Source organism: Nothoprocta perdicaria, unplaced genomic scaffold (assembly GCF_003342845.1).
Source record: "Nothoprocta perdicaria isolate Ctin4 unplaced genomic scaffold, notPer1 scaffold_9, whole genome shotgun sequence".
Lineage (NCBI taxonomy): Eukaryota > Metazoa > Chordata > Aves > Tinamiformes > Tinamidae > Nothoprocta > Nothoprocta perdicaria.
This window is the reverse complement of record NW_020456198.1, coordinates 3,119,644-3,138,359: the sequence shown is the minus strand read 5'-3', so window position 1 is coordinate 3,138,359 and position 18,716 is coordinate 3,119,644. Positions and strand designations below refer to the sequence as shown.

The following is an 18,716-nucleotide window of genomic DNA, read 5'->3' as shown; positions in this document are numbered from 1 at the left end:
TATATATATATATATATAGTGTGTGTGTATTCATCTATTTTCCCCTGATAGCTCACTGTAGTTTACTGATTGGGTAATTAAAATATATGAATAATGGATTAAAATGTGTATGAATAATGACAATTATTTCTACATAAAAACTTTTTAAAAAGAATTTCTCCTCACTTTTTGTAGAAATTGCTCTGTTTCTGGTCCATTAAACTGAAATGGCTTTATTCATAACAGGATCTGGAGCCGCAAGCAGTGACTCTCTTTGAGTTCATTCAGTGCCCAAAATAATAGACCAAATTCTGTCAAACATTATAGATGCTCAGTAAGGGAGTGTGCAAGAGAAGACTTTCTTGTTTTTGATACCTTTGGCTTTTAACATCATGGACCTTGCAGGAAATAAATGTTTCTTTAGTTTTCTTTAAAAAATTCTAAGTACCAAATGAAATAGCACTAACCAATTGGATTTGAGTACCAAAATACCCCTGCCCTCTCAAGTTTCCAACCTCAGGGTAATTTCCCAGTTTATACTGACTGCTCTTTAGAGGGAAGAAAGATTTTTCAGATGTCAAGGGTCTACTTGAAAGTGCCTTGAATTTCATTGCCAGCATGCAATGCCAAGGTGACTGGACAACGCACAGATCTGCTGAGTTAACAATTTAAATTTAGTTACATGGAGTCAAAAAATGTACTGTGCTCTTGATTCTATGTTCTGCTTTTATGAAGTGAGGCTTTTGTATCTTGTGAAATTGGCTTTTCTTTCTCTCCTTCACATGTGCTTCAACATTCACACTCTCCTCAATGGCCTTGGTAACTCAGCCCAAGTCCCTAGAGGTGCAGAAGGACTGATTGCACCTTAGCTTAACTACTAAGTGCCTCAGTATTATACAGTATGGCCTAGCTACCCCCCAGGGCAAGCAAAGCAGCAATTTAACTGTTCCTGCTTGCCTTGAGTTCAGCTTTGCTTCCCAAGGGATTTTTATTTTCCCCTGGGAATGAAGCTGATAAAGCTGAATGTGACTCTAGTTTCTCATACCAAGCAGATGAAGAGAGCTGAATGCAGCATCTTTGCCAGTCACTTTGGCAGTGGTTATAGACAGGAATAGATGGGAGGTGATAGGTGTAGGCATGGGTGGTAATCTTCTGCATTGCCTCCCTAGGCAGATTGGTTATGATCTAGATGAGGCTCTGTGCTGTCAGCTTGCAGCTCCTAACTTGAGGCAATGCACAGAATTTGTTGCACTGGAATCGGCAAGACATTTTTCACAGTCGTCGTGAACCGTAGCCCTTAAACTCCTTGTTTGCCTGGTTGACTCGTGGAGCAGCAGTTCTGAGAGGTTTCTTAAGCTTTCCAAGTGGACTGCTCTGTTTTAGAATTGAGAAATGAAGATTGGTCCCATGAAGAGGTGCCAGTGATACAAAAAAAAACACAGTAAAAACTTCTTTTTAAAGAAGTCTCTTATTTTGCAAGTGGATTTTTTTATAGTGCACTTCGTCTGTGAGGATTCTCTAAGAAAACCCTGATCAGATGATATAATTGTCAACAGCTAAAGAACAATTGGCTTCAGATGTGTAATTGCAGACATGTTGCCTGCATGTTCCAAGGAGGCCTGTGTCTCTGTGTCACCGGCCCATGTCACCTGTGTCACCCATGTACCCATGGCCCCTGTGTGTCAGGGCTGTCCTGCCTTGTTTCCAGCCGTGCGAGCTGAAATGCAGCACAGCTCAATGACCTGCCTGTAGCTATGCTTCAGATGCAGGGCTCTTGCCACCCTAAGGCCAACGAAATCTGTAGTGATGGCCATTGAAATAGCAGCCTGAGTTGATGGCGTGGAAAATGTGATGTTGAAACAGCCATTTCTTCTTAATAAGATTCTGTTTTTTGCCAGCTTTCTCTTCCTCTGCTCCCCAACTCCTTCCCTTTCTTGATACAGTGGGAAAACTAAGCTGTAAAATAATTGAGGCAGGGATTTAGAGATTTGCTACAGCAAAACCATAATAAAAATATCACAAAACAAGATCTTATCACATTTATTTTATATTAAGTCTTAGCTAATGGGTCAATCTATATGTGTATAAAAAACTATTTCAAATTGCATCAGAGTGAAAGTTATAATTATAGTTTTATTGATTGGTCTTTAAGTTTTAATCGAGGCGTATCCAATGGGACAATTATTTTGTCAATGATTCTTTTGTTTCATACCCGCTTTTGCTCTTTGTACACTTTAAATAATTGCTTTTGTATAAATTGCTTTTAAATGTAAGATAATAAGCCAAAGACTCTGTCATGCTAGAATTCCCACGACATCTTTTCATGTTTTCTAAACATCTTTCTGCAGAAAGGAGAATTAAGATTTAGAACAAGAAACTGGTACTGGTTTCCTAAATTTGCTGTTCATTCACTTGTGAGCGTGTATGAATTGGCTACCTTCTGGTATATCAGTAAAATATGAAGATTTGCTAAGCTTAAAAGTATATTAATGCTGGCTAATCTCTTGAGTGCGTGTTAGGACAGTGAGCCCTGTTAAAAATAATAGTAATAATAATACAAAACGTAATGATTGAAAATGCAAAGGTCACATCAAGGTTAAAAACTCTGAGAGAAATTGGCCAAATGTGAGTTGTTGTTTTTATAACAGGCATTCTTCTATTCTATTTACAACCCGTGAAGAATCATAGGAAAATAGTCCCCTAGGTTTGGTTGGTCCAATTTCTCAGTTATGGACTGGGAGGTGTAAAATGAAGCTGCGGAAAGACAGCAGCCACTGTGTGTGGTTTCCTTTTAGACTGGAGGAACAGAGAGGCTAATCTCATCTCCAGCAGTGAGATAAAGAAAAGCACACACAAAATCTGACCCCATTAAACATAATTATTTTTTCCTATAACTGAATCTTGCTGTATAGGGATTCTGAATATCCCATAATACATGAGAAATTACTTACAAAGGCAGAGCCAAAACTCCAGAGGACAGATATACACTATATCATATCATCTCATCAAGGAAGAATGAAGGTTGAAGAGTACAGGAGTTACCAAGGGGGAAAAACCCTTAGTATATCACTGTGTATAACTGAAATTTAGAGTTGGGAAACGCAGTGCATCCAGGGCATTGGAATTTCTCATCCTGACTCTGCATTACCCTGTATGTTTAGTCTGCCTGTATCTTTATAATAAGCTGCCAAATGGGCTTGGAAAACATGATATCATAGAGGGTGGAAAGGAAAACCAGATGTTCTGAAATTTTACTTTTAATATTCTGAGATGGTGTAACTTAGAGAAGGAGCAGTAATTTTAACCTCCTAATGTCCATTTTAAATAGCAACAGGGTGCTTATTGCAGACCCAGCTCATTATTTAATACATGTCTTTCTTATGTCAGCTTCATAGTAATAACATGTATTCTACAATTACAAGAAACCTCGGTAAAGACAAATCCCCCTCACGGCCCCTCACCAGCTTGCTGCAAACACAGCTTTATGGGACGAGTTTAAGGTTGTCCCAGTTTGGCTGGTGAGGTTTCCTTTGTGAGAGCCAAAGTGCTTGGATTCCGCATGGTTAATTTTACATCCTGCTGTCTTTTCCATGGAGGTGAGAATAAAGTCGTTTGGATCACGTTCTAGAGAAGCCTGCTGACAACAGTCTTTTCCATCTAATATTTAGATATTGTTATGGTTACGATCTGAGTTCTGCAAGATATTTAGTGGGGGTTTTGGGCTGTTGCTTGTAAATCTCAGGTCAACTATTATCTCTCTCCTTTTTCCCCCCTCTAATTTTGATTGGATTTTTTTGGTGGCTTTGCCTTTCTTTGTAGGAAAATAAAACTACTTGACTTTTGGCTTACTTGTGAGGTGAGCTGTGAAGGTGAAGAATTGAGGACCATGATGGGGTGAAGATGTCCTATTCTGACAATTAGCAATAGTGACAGTGTTCTGCAAGTTGTTTAGTGCTGAAGGTTATTAAGCTGCTGTTGCCTTTGTTTTCCAAAGTACTTGGGGATTACAGCACTGGAGATGGTGTTGATGCTGTGCAATGCATCCCCGAGCTTGCAGGATCCTCAAGCTCCCTACAGTAAGCTCACGTGTCTGCGTGGCAGGAGGTGGAGGGAATAGCTCAGATCTCGAAGGCTTCATAGGCATATTAATAGCTTGGTGTCTGCATTAATTTGGGAGTATGAGCTCCTGAGCCAGCTTGTTTTCAACCTGCTTCAGTGTCTCTGCTCAGTGCTCCCTTGAGTTGTGTAGATGCTTGATGAGTTTGCAAGTCTAGGAAGGCATTTCTGGCTGCTTGCAAGAAAGCTAAAACTCAAGCTGTTCACCAAGTTTTGGTGTTGTGTGGACCTCTTAGGAAGAAATGGAGGCTCTTGGCTGAGTTCTCCTGGAATGGCTGTGGGTAGTTATGCAGGGACTGCTCTCTCCAGAGGTGACAGGCTTGGCTGGCTTCAGCAAGAAGGGTTTTGGCAGAGCCACGTGCTTTTTTTTTTTTCCCCCAAATTTGAGAATTGAGGGATGTTAAACCCATTTGAATTGAAACATCCAGAAGTTTGTTGCCTGACTGGGGAGAGGGGATGAGAATGTCTGGGTTGTCTTGCTTTACATAACCTCAATAAGCTAGTGGGCGAAACAAACTCAAAGTAGTAGTAACTAAAACATGGAAAGGTGGTTGGGCATTAGACTCCCTGCCTTCGCTTTGCTTACGTGTCACAGGTAGGTGGTGTCACATTATCACCTTACCCGGCTCCAAAGGGCAAGGTGAGGACAGGTATTTCAAGGTCAGATTCCAATCTCACTTGTGTATTCCGGTGTGGTGCCACTGAAGACTGTGATAAGAGCAAAGTGTGTGGTTCATTTGTGATTACCATCTAACCTCAGTTTTAATAACTTGAAATTTCTTATCCACCGGTGGGATATGTCAACGAGAAAAGCTTCTTAAGTTAGAAACTAGCTTAGTTTTCCTAGAAATTGGGGAATTCAGCTGGCTTGCTGTGCTCATCCTAACTTGATTCTCCTAAGGTGTAATCCCAAAAGCAAGCAAGACTGTATACAAATCACACTACCATAGAATGAACATTTTGACAATACTTTTAATGTCAAAGAGAAAGGAAGGAAGGAAGATCAACTTTTATCATTTTAGTTTGTTTTAGCTATTTAAAATGTTCAAACTTGCATGGTGGAGGATGTGGATTTTTTGTTCAGTTCTGCAGTTAGGTTGGACACCTTAGGGAGAGCTGCTACTAAGCCAGCAATCTGCTGCTGCAGCAAAGAGGTAATTTAGCACTTAGTGCATCTAGGCTTTGGGCTGATGGCTTTGAATTTTCAACAACTTTTCTAAGAACAGAACAAGGAAATGAACACAGCTATCTCTGAATGGAAATTCAGGTTTTCTGTTTTGCATCCCATTGCCTTCCAACCAAGGTACTATGGTCTGGCAGATGAATCTACCTTTCTCCCAGGTCATTCCACATCTCGATGCTTATTTGTTTCTGCCATTTCACAGCATATTTCTCTTGTAGAAATTAAATACATGTAGTCACTCTGCCTGTCTCAACTCAAGTGGGGCTGAAGGAGATGAAGTAACCTCCTGTGCTCATCTTGCAAGATCAGATTTCCTAAAGAGGAACAGAAAACCTCCCCGAGTCTGTTACTGATACGGCCTGAGCTCACACTGCTTCTGTATCAGGCTGGCGCCGTTTGGTGCCCGGAGGGCTGGACTGAGGGGAGCAGGTTGGCTTTGATGCCCACACACTCCTGCTTCATTGCTCTTCATGTGAATCCCCAACACACCCCTATCAGTACTAATAGCCTATGTAGGTCAGTGGTTTAGGAAAAATATGTAATATTCAAATCTTGATAGGATTTCTCTTACACGGCATGATTGTTGACCAGTGCTTACCACTTTGAGCCTGATTTTTATTTTTTTTCCTGCTGTGCGTAGCTGGACACTTCCAGGCTTTGAGCAGTGGAATATGCTGACCCTGGCAAGACGAGCAGTGGTGGGGAGTGCAGCAAGGTGTGTGGTCCTTTCAATTTATCACAGTGGATTTTGAAATATTCATAAATTAAGCTAGGTGAGGTCAGGTCTGCAGTACAGATGCTGTCGGACTTTTGCCAAGCCATTACACAGGAACAAAGCTAAGCAGTGGTCAGAAGATCACTGTGAATGTGAGACTGCTGCCATGAGGAGCCGGTACAGAAAGCACATAGTGAGAGGAGGCAGAAAGTCAAATTAAAGCTGCAGATTGAAATTGCTTGTAAATAAAGATGAATGAAGGCGTGAATCCGTGCATACTGCCAACAAATTCATCATACAATTAAAGGCTGAAGCAGCAAATTAAGAACAGTCAAAGACCTAACCAGCCACCCATGGTGCTCCTTTCTTGTATGGTGTATGTTAACTGCATGCTTTAACTCTTCTTCATCAGCTTGCTTTCCTTGATCACTTCATCTCAGTACAAGGGCTGCTTAAAAATTACGCTTAGCTCAAAGTTTTGTAAGAGAAAAGTTAATGTAATTTAAAGAATATAAATAAGAAATAACTTAAAAATGACTTGCCAGTTGATTTCCTGGGTTGCTACTTGTTCTGCCAAAGTCAACTTTGGCATTGACTGAGATCATTTAAAGTGAGCTACATTAATTCCAAGGTAAGATTTTGCACAGGGTTTGTCAGGAACGGCTATTTTTGAATAGCTCCATTTGTGGATGAGCCTATAATCCTTTAAGTAAAGAGGCTCTAGGAAAGAGTAAGGGATCAATTAAAGGAAAATACAATGTAGTTGAAATTTCCATGTTCCAGGCCAATGTAGTCCCAGGAGACTGAGCAAATTGTAAAATACTAGCCGTCTTTCAACAGGAGACTTAATGTGTTTTCAGAAAATATTGCCTATGTTCTCTTGCCTGGAATTTCATTAACATTTGTCCTCCTGTTACATAGTCTGACCCCACTTAGTTCCTTGGAAACAGTTTTATACTGGATGGGATGCACCATGCTACGTTGGAAGGGAACTTTTACTGAAAGAACAGCTTGGCTGGTGAATGGAATTAATTTCTTACGACTTTTAAAATAAGTTTAACAGCCTCACAGTGGCAGAGGAGTTGGCTAGGATAGATTTGATCATGCAAACAATTGGGTAAGTTGAGTTAAGGGCCTGCTTTTACTTTAAGGTTGTTTATGTTTAAGAGTGGTAGCAGCAAGTGATTCAAGCACTGAACCCTGCTTCAAAGCACCAAGGTGGTTAAGGAAGCCAAAGACTGGAATTTAAGCTATTTAGTTGTCTTTGGTCACTCAGGGGTTTAATCCAACTTCTTGCGACTGTGCCGAAGGACTTCTGAATCCCTGGGACTTTTAGTCTGTGCCTGAGTGTAAGAGAAATGTGTAACGATGGGATGCTTTGAATAAGGTTTAAGTTTACTTTAAACCAACCAAACAAAAATGTATTTTGAGCAAATTTTGAAAGAACATTTTAGCTGTACAAAATGTAAGCCTTGTCGACTTTCCCTGGGCAAGCTGGTCGTAATAGGATCATAATGTTCCTTCTTGCTGTTTAGGAGGGCTCAACATGGATCTCCCTTGTGCGGGACAAGAGAGAGAGGCAGGTTTTCCAAGGTGTAACTGATAGGGAAGATGCAGTGTGTCCTTGAACAGCTGAGGAACAGAGTGTGGGGAAGGAAATCTAAAGGTGAGGCAGAAACCCATCTTGAGCAGACTGCTTAAGTGATGGCCGAGTAGCCAGCTGAGAACCCCAGGCAACTGGGGGAAAAATGTTTGGTCAAGGCGACCAGTGTGAAGAAGCAGAGGGTGTGGAGAGTGCTCCGGAGCAGGGAGACGAGAGCTCTGGAAAGTGGCACTTGGCAGTAGATGGAGGTTTGAGAGTAGCAAATGGAATAACACCCTGCAAGATGGCCCTGCACATTCCAAGTAGAGTCATGAAATGTAGAAACTCAAATCTTGGAAATGTTTTTGCAGAAGCTCCTGTATTCAAAACTCTTGCAATGTTTCAGTCCCTCTGGAAGGTCTCATCTCTGAAACTGTATGTTTTTCAAGCCCTCGGAAGTGCTGAGATCTAAGGGATCTTGCTGGGTGAGATGGCTCTTTGAAGAAATGCTTCCTGCCAGCATACAGGGGGGTGGCAGTTAATTTAATGAGGGCTCTATTGTGTCAGTCAGAAGAAACGACAGGACAGAACTTGGCTTTGTGTAAACTTTCCCATCCAAAGTCCATTCGTCAAAACTTATTCTCTCCATGGCTTTAAACCAGTAGTGGAGTCACCTGTTCTCGACCCCAGCAGCTCTCTGCAGGGCTGACTTTAACTAAGCTAGAAGGGCACACCCATGGTGCATTCTGTGTCAGTGGAAATAAGAATAATGTAGTCTGAGGGTTGTTTTTAAAATGAATCCTTCCTCTCCCGGGTTGGCACTTAAAGCAGAAAGAGTGGGCAGTATGCGTAATGGGCATCCTCTTGCCATCCCTGAGGACAATTTCATTAAAACAGATGTTATGCTTCGTGTCTCTACTTCTATTGGAACCTGCATGCGGGGCTGGCTTGAGCTGCAATCCCCAGCACACCACAGGCACTTGCATTTACATTCTCCCTTGGTCAAGGGGACAGTGACCATTTAGATGGAGGCTTTATTGCTGTTTGAACTATTATAGGTCAGTGATTGCAGCAGTTCAACTTTTCTGAAGAAAATATGAAGCCAAATGGCAAGCATGTATTTCATGTTTCCCTATCTTCTGTTAATTTTCATGGAAAGGAAAAGGGTTAGGCAGTTCACTTTCTGTCTATAGATTCATTTGTTGCTTTTCCCTGCTGTTTCCACCCTGTGAAACATTCCCAATTCAAGAGCTGTGGCCAGAACTTCAAAAGAATTATGTGGAAGATGAAATACTCCGCCAATCTCATAATACTGTGTGAAAAATATTCAGATTTTCTTTTCTATCAAACAACTGTATCACTGTGGACTCTGAAGAACCAAAAGCACAAACAGAATTTGGAGGGGGCCAGGCAAAGCTGTAATGCTGGATGTAAGGCTTGTTGAAAGGTTCTGATTTGAATCAAGATGGAAAATTCCCCTGAGTTCAAGATTGAGAGGGAACCCGAGTGGTTTAGGCTCTCTCTGATTTTTAGACTTGCCTGTTATTTCAAACAATCGTTTAGTTATCCGAGGAATAGAAAATGGTCTTTTTTCTTTTTTTGACTTTAAGATACTGATTTACTACTTAAAAAGGAGCATTTGACATAGAAATTGTGGTACTCTGGTTATGTCATATTTATTCTCCTATTTTGAGAAGCACCATATAGAAAAAAAACAAACATACCTGAGATGAAGCAACTTGTGGCAGCAGGGGTAGGACTTTACATAGAACTAATGTAAAGAGCATTAAAAAGTCTTTTTTTTTTTTTTGCTTCCCCTTGAAAGGCTTTTGGAGATTGCTCCGTTTTTCTTGGCTTTTCTATACTATGCTGGCACAAACAATCCTACTGACTCTCAAGAATGAGGTGAGAGATTAGGTTTCTGTTTCTAGATTGACTGTAGCCTAAACATGCCCTTTGATAAGTCATAGCCTCTTTGTCATCATTTTTATGCAGCAACTTTTTCTCTCAACTGGCTTGGTGATTATCTTGCAGAGGCATCATCGGGTTTAATTTAATGTCTCTGCTCTCTGGATATAAAGTTGTAGTGCCATAAATAAGACTCTTATTTGATTAAGATAAACCTTATGCAAATGGAATTTAAGATTACCTTTTCCCTAGGTACATTCCTTTAGTGCTATATTTCAAATTATATTTACATGATGAAGCTCAGAAAAAAAAGGTGTTCAAACAAACCTCCTTGTTGAGAACTTAAAAATCCAAGTCTTGCAGAACGACAGTGTTGTAAAGGGTTCAAAGCTGCAATGCTGAAATTTGCTGGAGTTTATTGTATGGTTTTGGATCCAGCCTGAAAGCAGGCTTAGCCAGGTGTAAGCCAAAGATTGCCTGGGAGCCGCTGTGTGAGGTTCCTAACTCTGCACTGATACTATTCCAGAACAATTCTTTGTCCTTAAACTACTTCTCCCTGTAGCAGAGTAGCTGGGTGATTGCTATAGGGGAAAAAAATTACTCTTAAGCCCAGGTGAGTGCAGAACAGCTCAGGAACACGTTAAGTACCAACATCTTAATGTATTGGGCCCTTAGTCCTTGCACAGGATCTTCTTTTTTAAAGAAAGAGCTTATACCCCTATCTCATTTTAAATATAAGATGTGCTCAGGCCATGTGGTAATGGCAACTTGTAAATGCAAAAGCCAGATCATTTAGTGTGCGAGGGCTGTGCCAGGCTGCATGTGGAAGCCCTTAGACTTAGGAAGCAGGGAATAGTGTTGTACCAGCTGCGACCCCAGTTCTGAGGAAAACCTACCATGCCTTGACCTCATCTAAATTTGAGCCATTAATAGTGACTGCAGTACCTGCTCTGTCCTGTTTCAAATGTTTCTGGATCGTTATGCGCATAGATCATGCATGCGGGGTTAATAGTCAAATTATAGCACAGTTACCTAAAATAAAGCCACAGAGATGACAGTTCTCCTCGGTTGTCTTCTACTTCCTGCAGAAAGTTGTGCAAACAGTGCTTAGCCTGCAACATGAGGGAGTTGCTGCCAGAGTGTTGCTGTCTGCGAAGACAAGGTAACACAAATCAGGTGAACTTTCTCCAAAAGATTTTGCTGCGATTTAAATATAATTTTTGAGACTTGGGGAGTGCACTGGTCATTCCCCAGGAACGAGCCGGAATATCAGAGGTATCGGAGCAGTCACAACCAGCAAGTTCAAGTCAGATGCAAATCAGGCCAGAAGATGGCAGCCTTGATACGTGCCAGGAACATGCCCCCAAATTTATTGCTTTTTCCAGAGCTGTCAGGGTAAAGATTATCTTTGCTCCTCACTTTGAAGAGATAGTAATATATAGATAAATGTTAACAAAATAATCACGGGTTTTTTTTTGTCCCTTGCCATCTAGTGCAAATAGATGAAAAAAATGCACTTGTGTCTAAATATTGGATTCAGCAGTATAATCTGGTGATGATTTAAGACCAAAATTTTGAAATTCAGCCCTCTTGTTCAGAAGTCATTAGAGTACTGAAAGACTAGAGAGATGCTTACATGTCACTGCATGTTACACTGGCATCTGTAAGCTGCTCTGAGAACTAAAAATCCCTTTGTATTTAGCTTTATGATCAGGCTTTATTCGAGCTTAAATCTTAAAAATACTTGAGTCTTTGTTTAGGTGTCACTCCTTTCTTGCCCATATGGTGCTCAAAGTAGCAGGATTGAACAGCTGCTATTTTGTGCTGAATACTGGAGAATTCTATACCAGAGCTGGTAAATAAACAAGGAATTTAAGTACCCTTTTTTCCCYTGAACTTGGTTTGTAGCGTTTGGATTCTATATTTCTGCTTCCATCAGCAGGTGGAAATAGRCACCAGAGAAAGAAGATTTTTTTCACAGAGCAGCTCCTTTTATCTCCTAGTTGTTGCAGGTAAAAGCATGCACATGGAGAGCTGCTACAGAGCAGCTCTGCAATGATATTTTTCATACTTGCCTGCATGGTGATAACTTGCTTACAACTTTAAGAAGTTAGAAGAGTTCATTAAATGCTCCTCTAGTGCTAGAGGGCTGTGTATTAGCTCACACTGATGTTGCATGGACAGATGTAGCTGAAAGCTGAGGGACGTGCGTCATTTGCATCCTTTTAACTTTTGCAGAGAAATCACTGAAGTGATTTTGAGCTGAATCTAACAAATTGGAGATTGATTTTCCTTGCTCTTCTGTCACAGTTTCTACCTTTTTCTTTGTTTTCTTCTATTCTTTACCCTTGTAGTAAGGGTAGTCTAATCAGGGGTGAAACTAGTGGCTCATACCTTCTTTCAGAGGCCGGTGTTGACAGACATCAAAAGACGACGTTGAGAGGAAGGTACACATGTCGCAGCAAATAAGGTAACAAGCTGCAGGTTCAGGTGCACAGGGAAAATGTCACTGTTCAGCCTGACGTTGGCAGTGGCTGCTTGCAGCTTTTTTAGCCCCAGCGGTGCCCTATGGAGCCAATCTTGACGGAGGAACCTGGGTGACACGAGCATTCATTGCCTCTCCTAGCTGCACAGCATAATCACTTTGTGGTGGTGGTGTTTTGTTCTTGTGCAGCCRGAGATTTCCTTGTAGCTCAGATTCAAATGGGAGGAACATCAAAGCTAATCTGAAACAAAATGTACCCCAAGTAGTTTGAGGGAAATAGARCCATTACTTTGTAGTCACCCTTCTGGTGCCAAAACGGGAACGTGGTAGATGTCAGGAAGCCACGCTGGGCTCTTTGTACCCCCTTGCTTGAATAGATTGTTTTCATCTGAGCCTTTTTAAAGTTTTCCTCCTGCCTCGGTATTTTTAAGGAATAGAAAACTAATATAAGGACATGGAGTGTTATGAAGCATGAAGTTCTATAAATATTTATGCTGAACTATTGCAAAACTTGACAGGTCTTATTTTCTTGACATATTGGGGTCATTTGTTATTTTTGACCCTGAGAATTGAGGAGCACATGGAGTTATATCTGTTTGTAATGACTCTGGGATATTGTTGTCTAGTAAACTTATAAGAATGTAACAGGGTAACAGACTTTCTTAGTCTCTTCATGAATATAAAACTTAAACTTTGTGCTAAGCTATGGACAAATGATCGTTTGGGTTACCAGTAGCACTTGGGTATCTCCAGACTGGCAGTGAGTTTCTAAACTTAAACTGCCTGTGGTACATGTGAACTTAGGAGTTAGAGGCTTAACTTGCCACTTCAGACCTAGAGATTCCATTTGTCTTGCTCATGATTGTAAGTACATGCAATTAATTTCACTTCTAGAGACCCGTTTCAGCACAGTGTGTTCCTGAGCCTCGCACAGGATGGAGCTGAACAAGGCTGAAAGTTGATTCCTGTTTTGCYACCTGTCCCGATATCATTTGATGTAGCTCTGGGGCCAACCAGAGACAAGGAGCTCCTTCTGCTGCTTGTTTACCAGCCCTTAAATGCATTTTTAGAGGGGTGAAAGGCTCACAACTCTCCCACACCTCAGAGTCCTCATTCCTTAGGACCATGTGCCTTAACTCTGATCTCAAACTGTGATGACAGGTGAACATTTTTAATACCAGGTCTACCTTTTTCTTTTTTTCTGCAAAACTAGAATGCATTTTTGTAGATTTCAACAGCAAGCACTTTTCTTCCATAGCAAATACATGGAATAAAAAAAGAGTCAGTCTGATCCTTCCTCTTCAACTGAAATTTGATGTGAGTTTAAAGAGAAGCCTTGAATATCTTGTGCTAATGGGAATGTCTCTCGGTGTTGGTCACTAGAGGGCACAGCAGAACTGTATAGGAAATACATTTTTTGGTCCCAAGTCCTCATCTTCCGTTTTCGATCTCTATAGTTGGGAGAAAATTCCTGTGGCTGCCAAAGGGAAGGATGGCTTCAAAATGTTGACTTGATCGGTGATTTCATCASCCAAATGCATTTCTGCTTTGGAAGATAAAACTGAAGCATTAATTGTAAGGCTGCTGCTGCTTTTCTGTTAGTAAAACCTTGGATTTAGAAAGCACTCAGTTCCRAGAGCAAGATGTTTAGGTTGTAAAATCAACTCATAAGTACACAAATTGATTCCTGATTCTCAGATTTCTATACATGTAACGATCTCCTAATCTGTTAACTGTATGAAGAATAAAGAAGCAAAGGGAATTTCTGTCTGAACATACGGTTCTCTTACAGGTCGCATGCCTCGTACGGGTCCCATCTGAAGTCATCAAGCAAAGGGCCCAAGTTTCTCCTTCCTCTAGCACCTTTCGGATCCTCTCCCAAACTTTATATCATGAGGTAAGTTCACAGCAAAGTTTCAGACAAGTTACTTTATTCTTCCCTCAGTATCATATGTGTCCGGAAACATTCCTAGAACTTAATTGTAATTCTGTTATGTCCCAGCACTTTTTCATCAATTCTTTCATTGCAAATGACAGCTATTGTGATAGCTGCCCAAGAAGGTTCCTCTTTTTTTTTCTGTGATTTGGTCATTGTGCTGTCAGAATGAACAGGAATGAACAGAATGAATGGGAGAATGTTGTCAGAAGACAGGAGAAACTGTCTTTGAAAATGTTCATCCAGATTTTATACACAGATAATTAAGGGGAACACAAAGCCCATTTAAAATATTTTAAATGTTATAGTGTAGTTTAATAACAAAAATGAGTCTGTCTTGGTAAAAAGCTCTAAATCAARGCTAAGAAGCTACACACATGATTAAGCTGTCATCATACATATTCTTTTTGCTACTTAAGCAGATGTGTAGTAGTTTCAAGATATGCACACATTTAGCAGGCAATTGTAAATAATATTTCTATGCTTCCTTGCCTTTTTATTTCTAAATAATAGATATATTTTCTTCTCAATGTGACTCCATAATTGATTATTCTGAACAGTGGTTAAATTCTTCTAAACAAAGATGAAACCTTCTGGCATCGTAATTCATGGAATGGAGTATATAGGGCTATAATCAATGTAGTCGATTTGTTAAAAGTTCAGGTCTGACCCTTAGTAAGCCTGTAATGCTTGCCTTGTGATAACCAATAAATTGTGGCCTTTGGCAAGATAATTCCYTATAGCTGATACCTTCTTTTGTTGGTTTACAGGGTATTCAAGGACTTTATCGGGGATATAAAAGCACAGTATTAAGAGAGGTAAAACAGTTTTTGKCTTTGAAATTGATTGCTTTTGCTTCATCTTGTGTGTGTTTTCTAACAAGATACAGAAGTGGTACAAYTGAGATTAATTGCTATAACCACATGCTTTAAATACTGGCATGTTTCATTCTAGGTTTAAAATATCAGTCTACAATTTAAGAGTACTGTAATGTGCACTAAAWACCTGATATGTGCAAAAAGTCATCTACTTTCCTATCTCTCTGTTGCTGCTGTATCTTGAGAGCACGTGCATATTAACATGGCACGTGTACATTAACATGGTAAATATAAAACAAAACACTGGAAACTTGCTCAAGTCTTGTGATGGCATCACATGAGGTGTGTATTCTAACAGTGGTGAACCAAGTTTGACACAGATTTGGGTTTTCTTTAAGTACGTTTGTCAGCAGATGCTAAGAGGTTATTTATCRTCTGTATCTAAGGAGAATTGTGTCATTTCCCCCACTCTTAAAGAAATGTGGGCAAAATGCATTTAGTTATCCAGTCTCTGATATGATGTGATGCGAACTTAACCTAAATCAGAAGTACCTAAGTTGGAAAAATATGAAGCTAAATATGTTTGGGTTTGCAGAAAATATTTCCTAAGCTAAAATCTCTTTGTAAACATACTGASAATTTCAGCATTAGTGTCGTGGAAATGTTTGATGTTTCGTGTGGAGAGTATAAAAGGAGTGGAAAAAGCACCTTGGTGGGAGTTRGTGATCCTGGATTGTTCCCATTGAGTCCTGCAGATGAGCAGAGGGGCTGATATAGGGTCTGATTTAGCCCTAAGAATGCTTATTCTTAGTGCTCCTCTAAAGCAAATGAGACTGGCAGCTGAGGTGAGCCTGAGGCAATCATGATTCAGGCCAACAGCCTTGGCAGGTCCGACTTCTGGATCTTTAGGACATCTGGGCAGCTTCTTGAAATTTTTATTTTTATTTATTTGCRTATTGGGTTTCTTCAATGGCTTCTTTGAAACATCAAACTTTTTGGATATTCTCTTTAAGTGTAAAACCTGTCCTGACATTAACMCTCCTGTAAAGAGTGTTTGATCTTTTCTGAACTCTTTCAGATTAGCCAGCACATGGAAAGATTTCTTTTTCCTTTAACCTACGCTGATAAATTCCCAATCCAAATCTTTACTTCAGAATCAAACCCCAGGCCTTGTCATTTAACAATGCAGAAGCTGAACCACGAGTGCTTCAGATAGAGACAAGGCTTGATTCCTATGAGAACATATCAGCTCCCGTCCAGAAAGGTTTCTTCGCTTCCTGTGCTCAACATGATGTGCGTGGGTTTGTTCCCCTATATAACACAGCTGAGTAAATTAGATTTGGATCTTTTTAAACACAAGATCAGATCTGTTGACTGTGCTACCATTGTGATAATAATGCTAGTTTTAGAGGCTTTTTAAGCCCTTCATTCAGTAGTTACTTCCTTTAAAAAACTTTTTTTTCCACACTGAAAACTCTCTTAAGGACAGTCATGTTAGCCAGCTCCTGTTACAATACAGGATAAAGACAGATATTGCCTAAAATAAGAAATCTCATATTTAGTGTTACTTGAAATGCTGACAAATGACAATACACTGGAGTTTATTTCAGAGGTTGTGAATATTTCAAAAATCAGTTATTTGTGCAGAGATGACACCTGCTTTTCTGAAATGTAGCCCCTGCCATAACTTCATCCTGTATTTATTTTCTGGCTCACTAAACACATGTTATTCACTCAAATTTCATTTGGAGATGGGCAAAAAAGGCCAACAAGTCATTTTGATTTCTCTGAAGGGTTCTGAATAAATGAATAAATTTAGATGTCATTGAATACAGATTTTGCATACTAACAGATAGATAAAACACATGGTTCAACTGGGTGCTATCCCCTTAAAATTTGTTTTGACATATGTCAGGATGGTAATTAATTTGCAGACCAGATTCATARCACAGTGTGTGACCCTGCTGAGATAACTTTGTTTACTCAAAATGGCAGCACTTTGTTGGGAATTTAATTGGGGTCCTCTCCATTATGTATATTCATAAAAATCCTTCAGAACTCATTTCAGTTGAAGTATTGCTTTTTTGGGAGAATCTGTCCAATGGAATGAGAAATAATGACTACCAAATGAAATGTGCTTTCTCTTCAAAATGAAACAAATCACAGTTGATGTTAAATTCGCAAAGATGTTTCTTTTTTAATCACCACGTTAAGATTGTTGCATTTTCTGACACTAAGTGTCGTAGAGCAGTAATCCAATTGAGTAAGATCAGGATATGGAACCTCCGGCTGGAACTGTTGTAAGCCTGACCTTTAATATTGTTATTTTTTTCTCTTTAAATGCACTTCTATAGGGGAAATCTTTATTTTCAGWGAAAAATCCATACTAGTTCATTACTGGACACTTCCAGGTAGCTGTGTGGCATAGGTACTCAAGGACTTAATTCAAACTGAATTTTATGCTTATAGAGTTTGTTTGCATGCTTCATTTCTTTGCTCACAGAAGAAAATTTATTTAGTTACAGTGGAGTGGGTTTTTGGTTAGAAGGGCTTCAATGCATGGTTTCTCATTTAAAAAAAAGAGCTGGGAAGCAGGAGTCAGTGAATAGGGTTCCTTTTAGGAAGTGATATTCTTGCATTAATGAAATACTTAAGCCAGAAGTTTAAAGAAAAAGGTTAATTTTTATCTGTTACAGAAGARTAAAACTTTGCATATGGCACCAAATATATGTCAGGATCTGAACAGAGCTCTGCTTGCCAGTTGCCTGGCCTTATKTGAAAATGCATCTGGCTGTTAATAAAGGGAGTGAAGTCTTTGAAATCTCTTCTTGCTTTAGCACAATAATCTTTTCAAGGCGGCCTTATTTGGCTCTCTTTAATTTGCATTAACCACTTTGATGCGAGGGAGTTGTGTAGCCCTTCATTTATTTATTTTTTTCTGTTCTTTCCCTTATTTTCTGATCAATGTGCTTTCTGCAAAGATGGATATTAGGAGAGGAAGAAGATGATTGAATATGTACTGTTTTTTGGAAATATCTGAGTGACCTTCAGTGGAGATGTAAAACTTGGGTCAGGCTTAGAAGTCTTGGCTATGGCTTTTCCTCCCACTGCCCTTTTGATGCCTTCTCTCTGACAGTCTCCATTGCTGTGGGTCTTTACATCTTCCTGTGACATCAGCTACTCCAAACTAATGCTTAAAAATTGAAGGGAGACAAAGTGCATTATGCAGTTGACAGTAGCAGCTTGAAAGAGACGCCTGTGCTCCAAGAGGAGAACTTTGGTGATGAAGCAAAAAGAGTCTGGTCCTGAAATTGCTGAATGAGACTTGAAATAAATGGCAGAAACTGGAGGCTGTGAAAAGATGAGGAATTCCCATGATATTATTTCCAAGGTAAATCCAAGTGAGAGTCATCCTTTCCTGTGATAGCAGTGTGCCAGTGTACACCAGTGAGGACACTGGGTGATGCTGTTTAGAGCAGTCAATAGACAGGTAAAATTATGCTTGTTCTCCATAAGACAGAGAAGTTTATTTGTAAAATCTCTATACATCTTAGCTAGACAGAAGTAGACTGTAAATCCACTGTAAATCCTATAGAATTTCTTAATGGGAATGCAGTTCTTCTGCTGAGACTTTATATAAGCAAATGGAGCCAGATTTTTAATTCCTGCATAATTCATTTTATTAACTATGACCAAGTAGAACATCTGTTAAAATTCCATAATGTTAAGTTCATGGGAAAAAGAGAGAAACTCCTGCCTTCTCTTTGGATTTTTTTCCATTTCCATTAACATTRCAGGACTCTAACAGATGTCTTAAAGGGCATTATTATTAATGAGAAGACAACCTAGAAGAAAAAGTAGTGCCTTGTGCGGTTTCCCTGAGCACAATGGCTCGCTGTGCAGTGAGATGCTTCAGCTCTCCGCAGGTCTGAGTGCAGGTTTCGGCTTCATAGCACAGGGCCACCCTGTCCTGCCTGTCAGGGGCTACTGTAGA

At 39.9% G+C, this 18,716-nt stretch overlaps 1 protein-coding gene across 2 annotated transcripts in view; it reads left to right on the top strand.

Annotated features, from left to right (window-relative positions):
- SLC25A26 (solute carrier family 25 member 26) overlaps positions 1–18,716 on the top strand; it is a 76,874-nt gene that overhangs the window by 4,010 nt on the left and 54,148 nt on the right. Inside the window, exons 4-5 of one of the 2 annotated variants that reach the window (XM_026052506.1) lie at positions 13,761–13,865; positions 14,675–14,722. In XM_026052506.1, coding sequence (XP_025908291.1) covers positions 13,761–13,865; positions 14,675–14,722 — 153 coding nt within the window. The remainder of the gene's footprint in view (positions 1–13,760; positions 13,866–14,674; positions 14,723–18,716) is intronic. The other variant, XM_026052507.1, reaches the window with a different exon arrangement.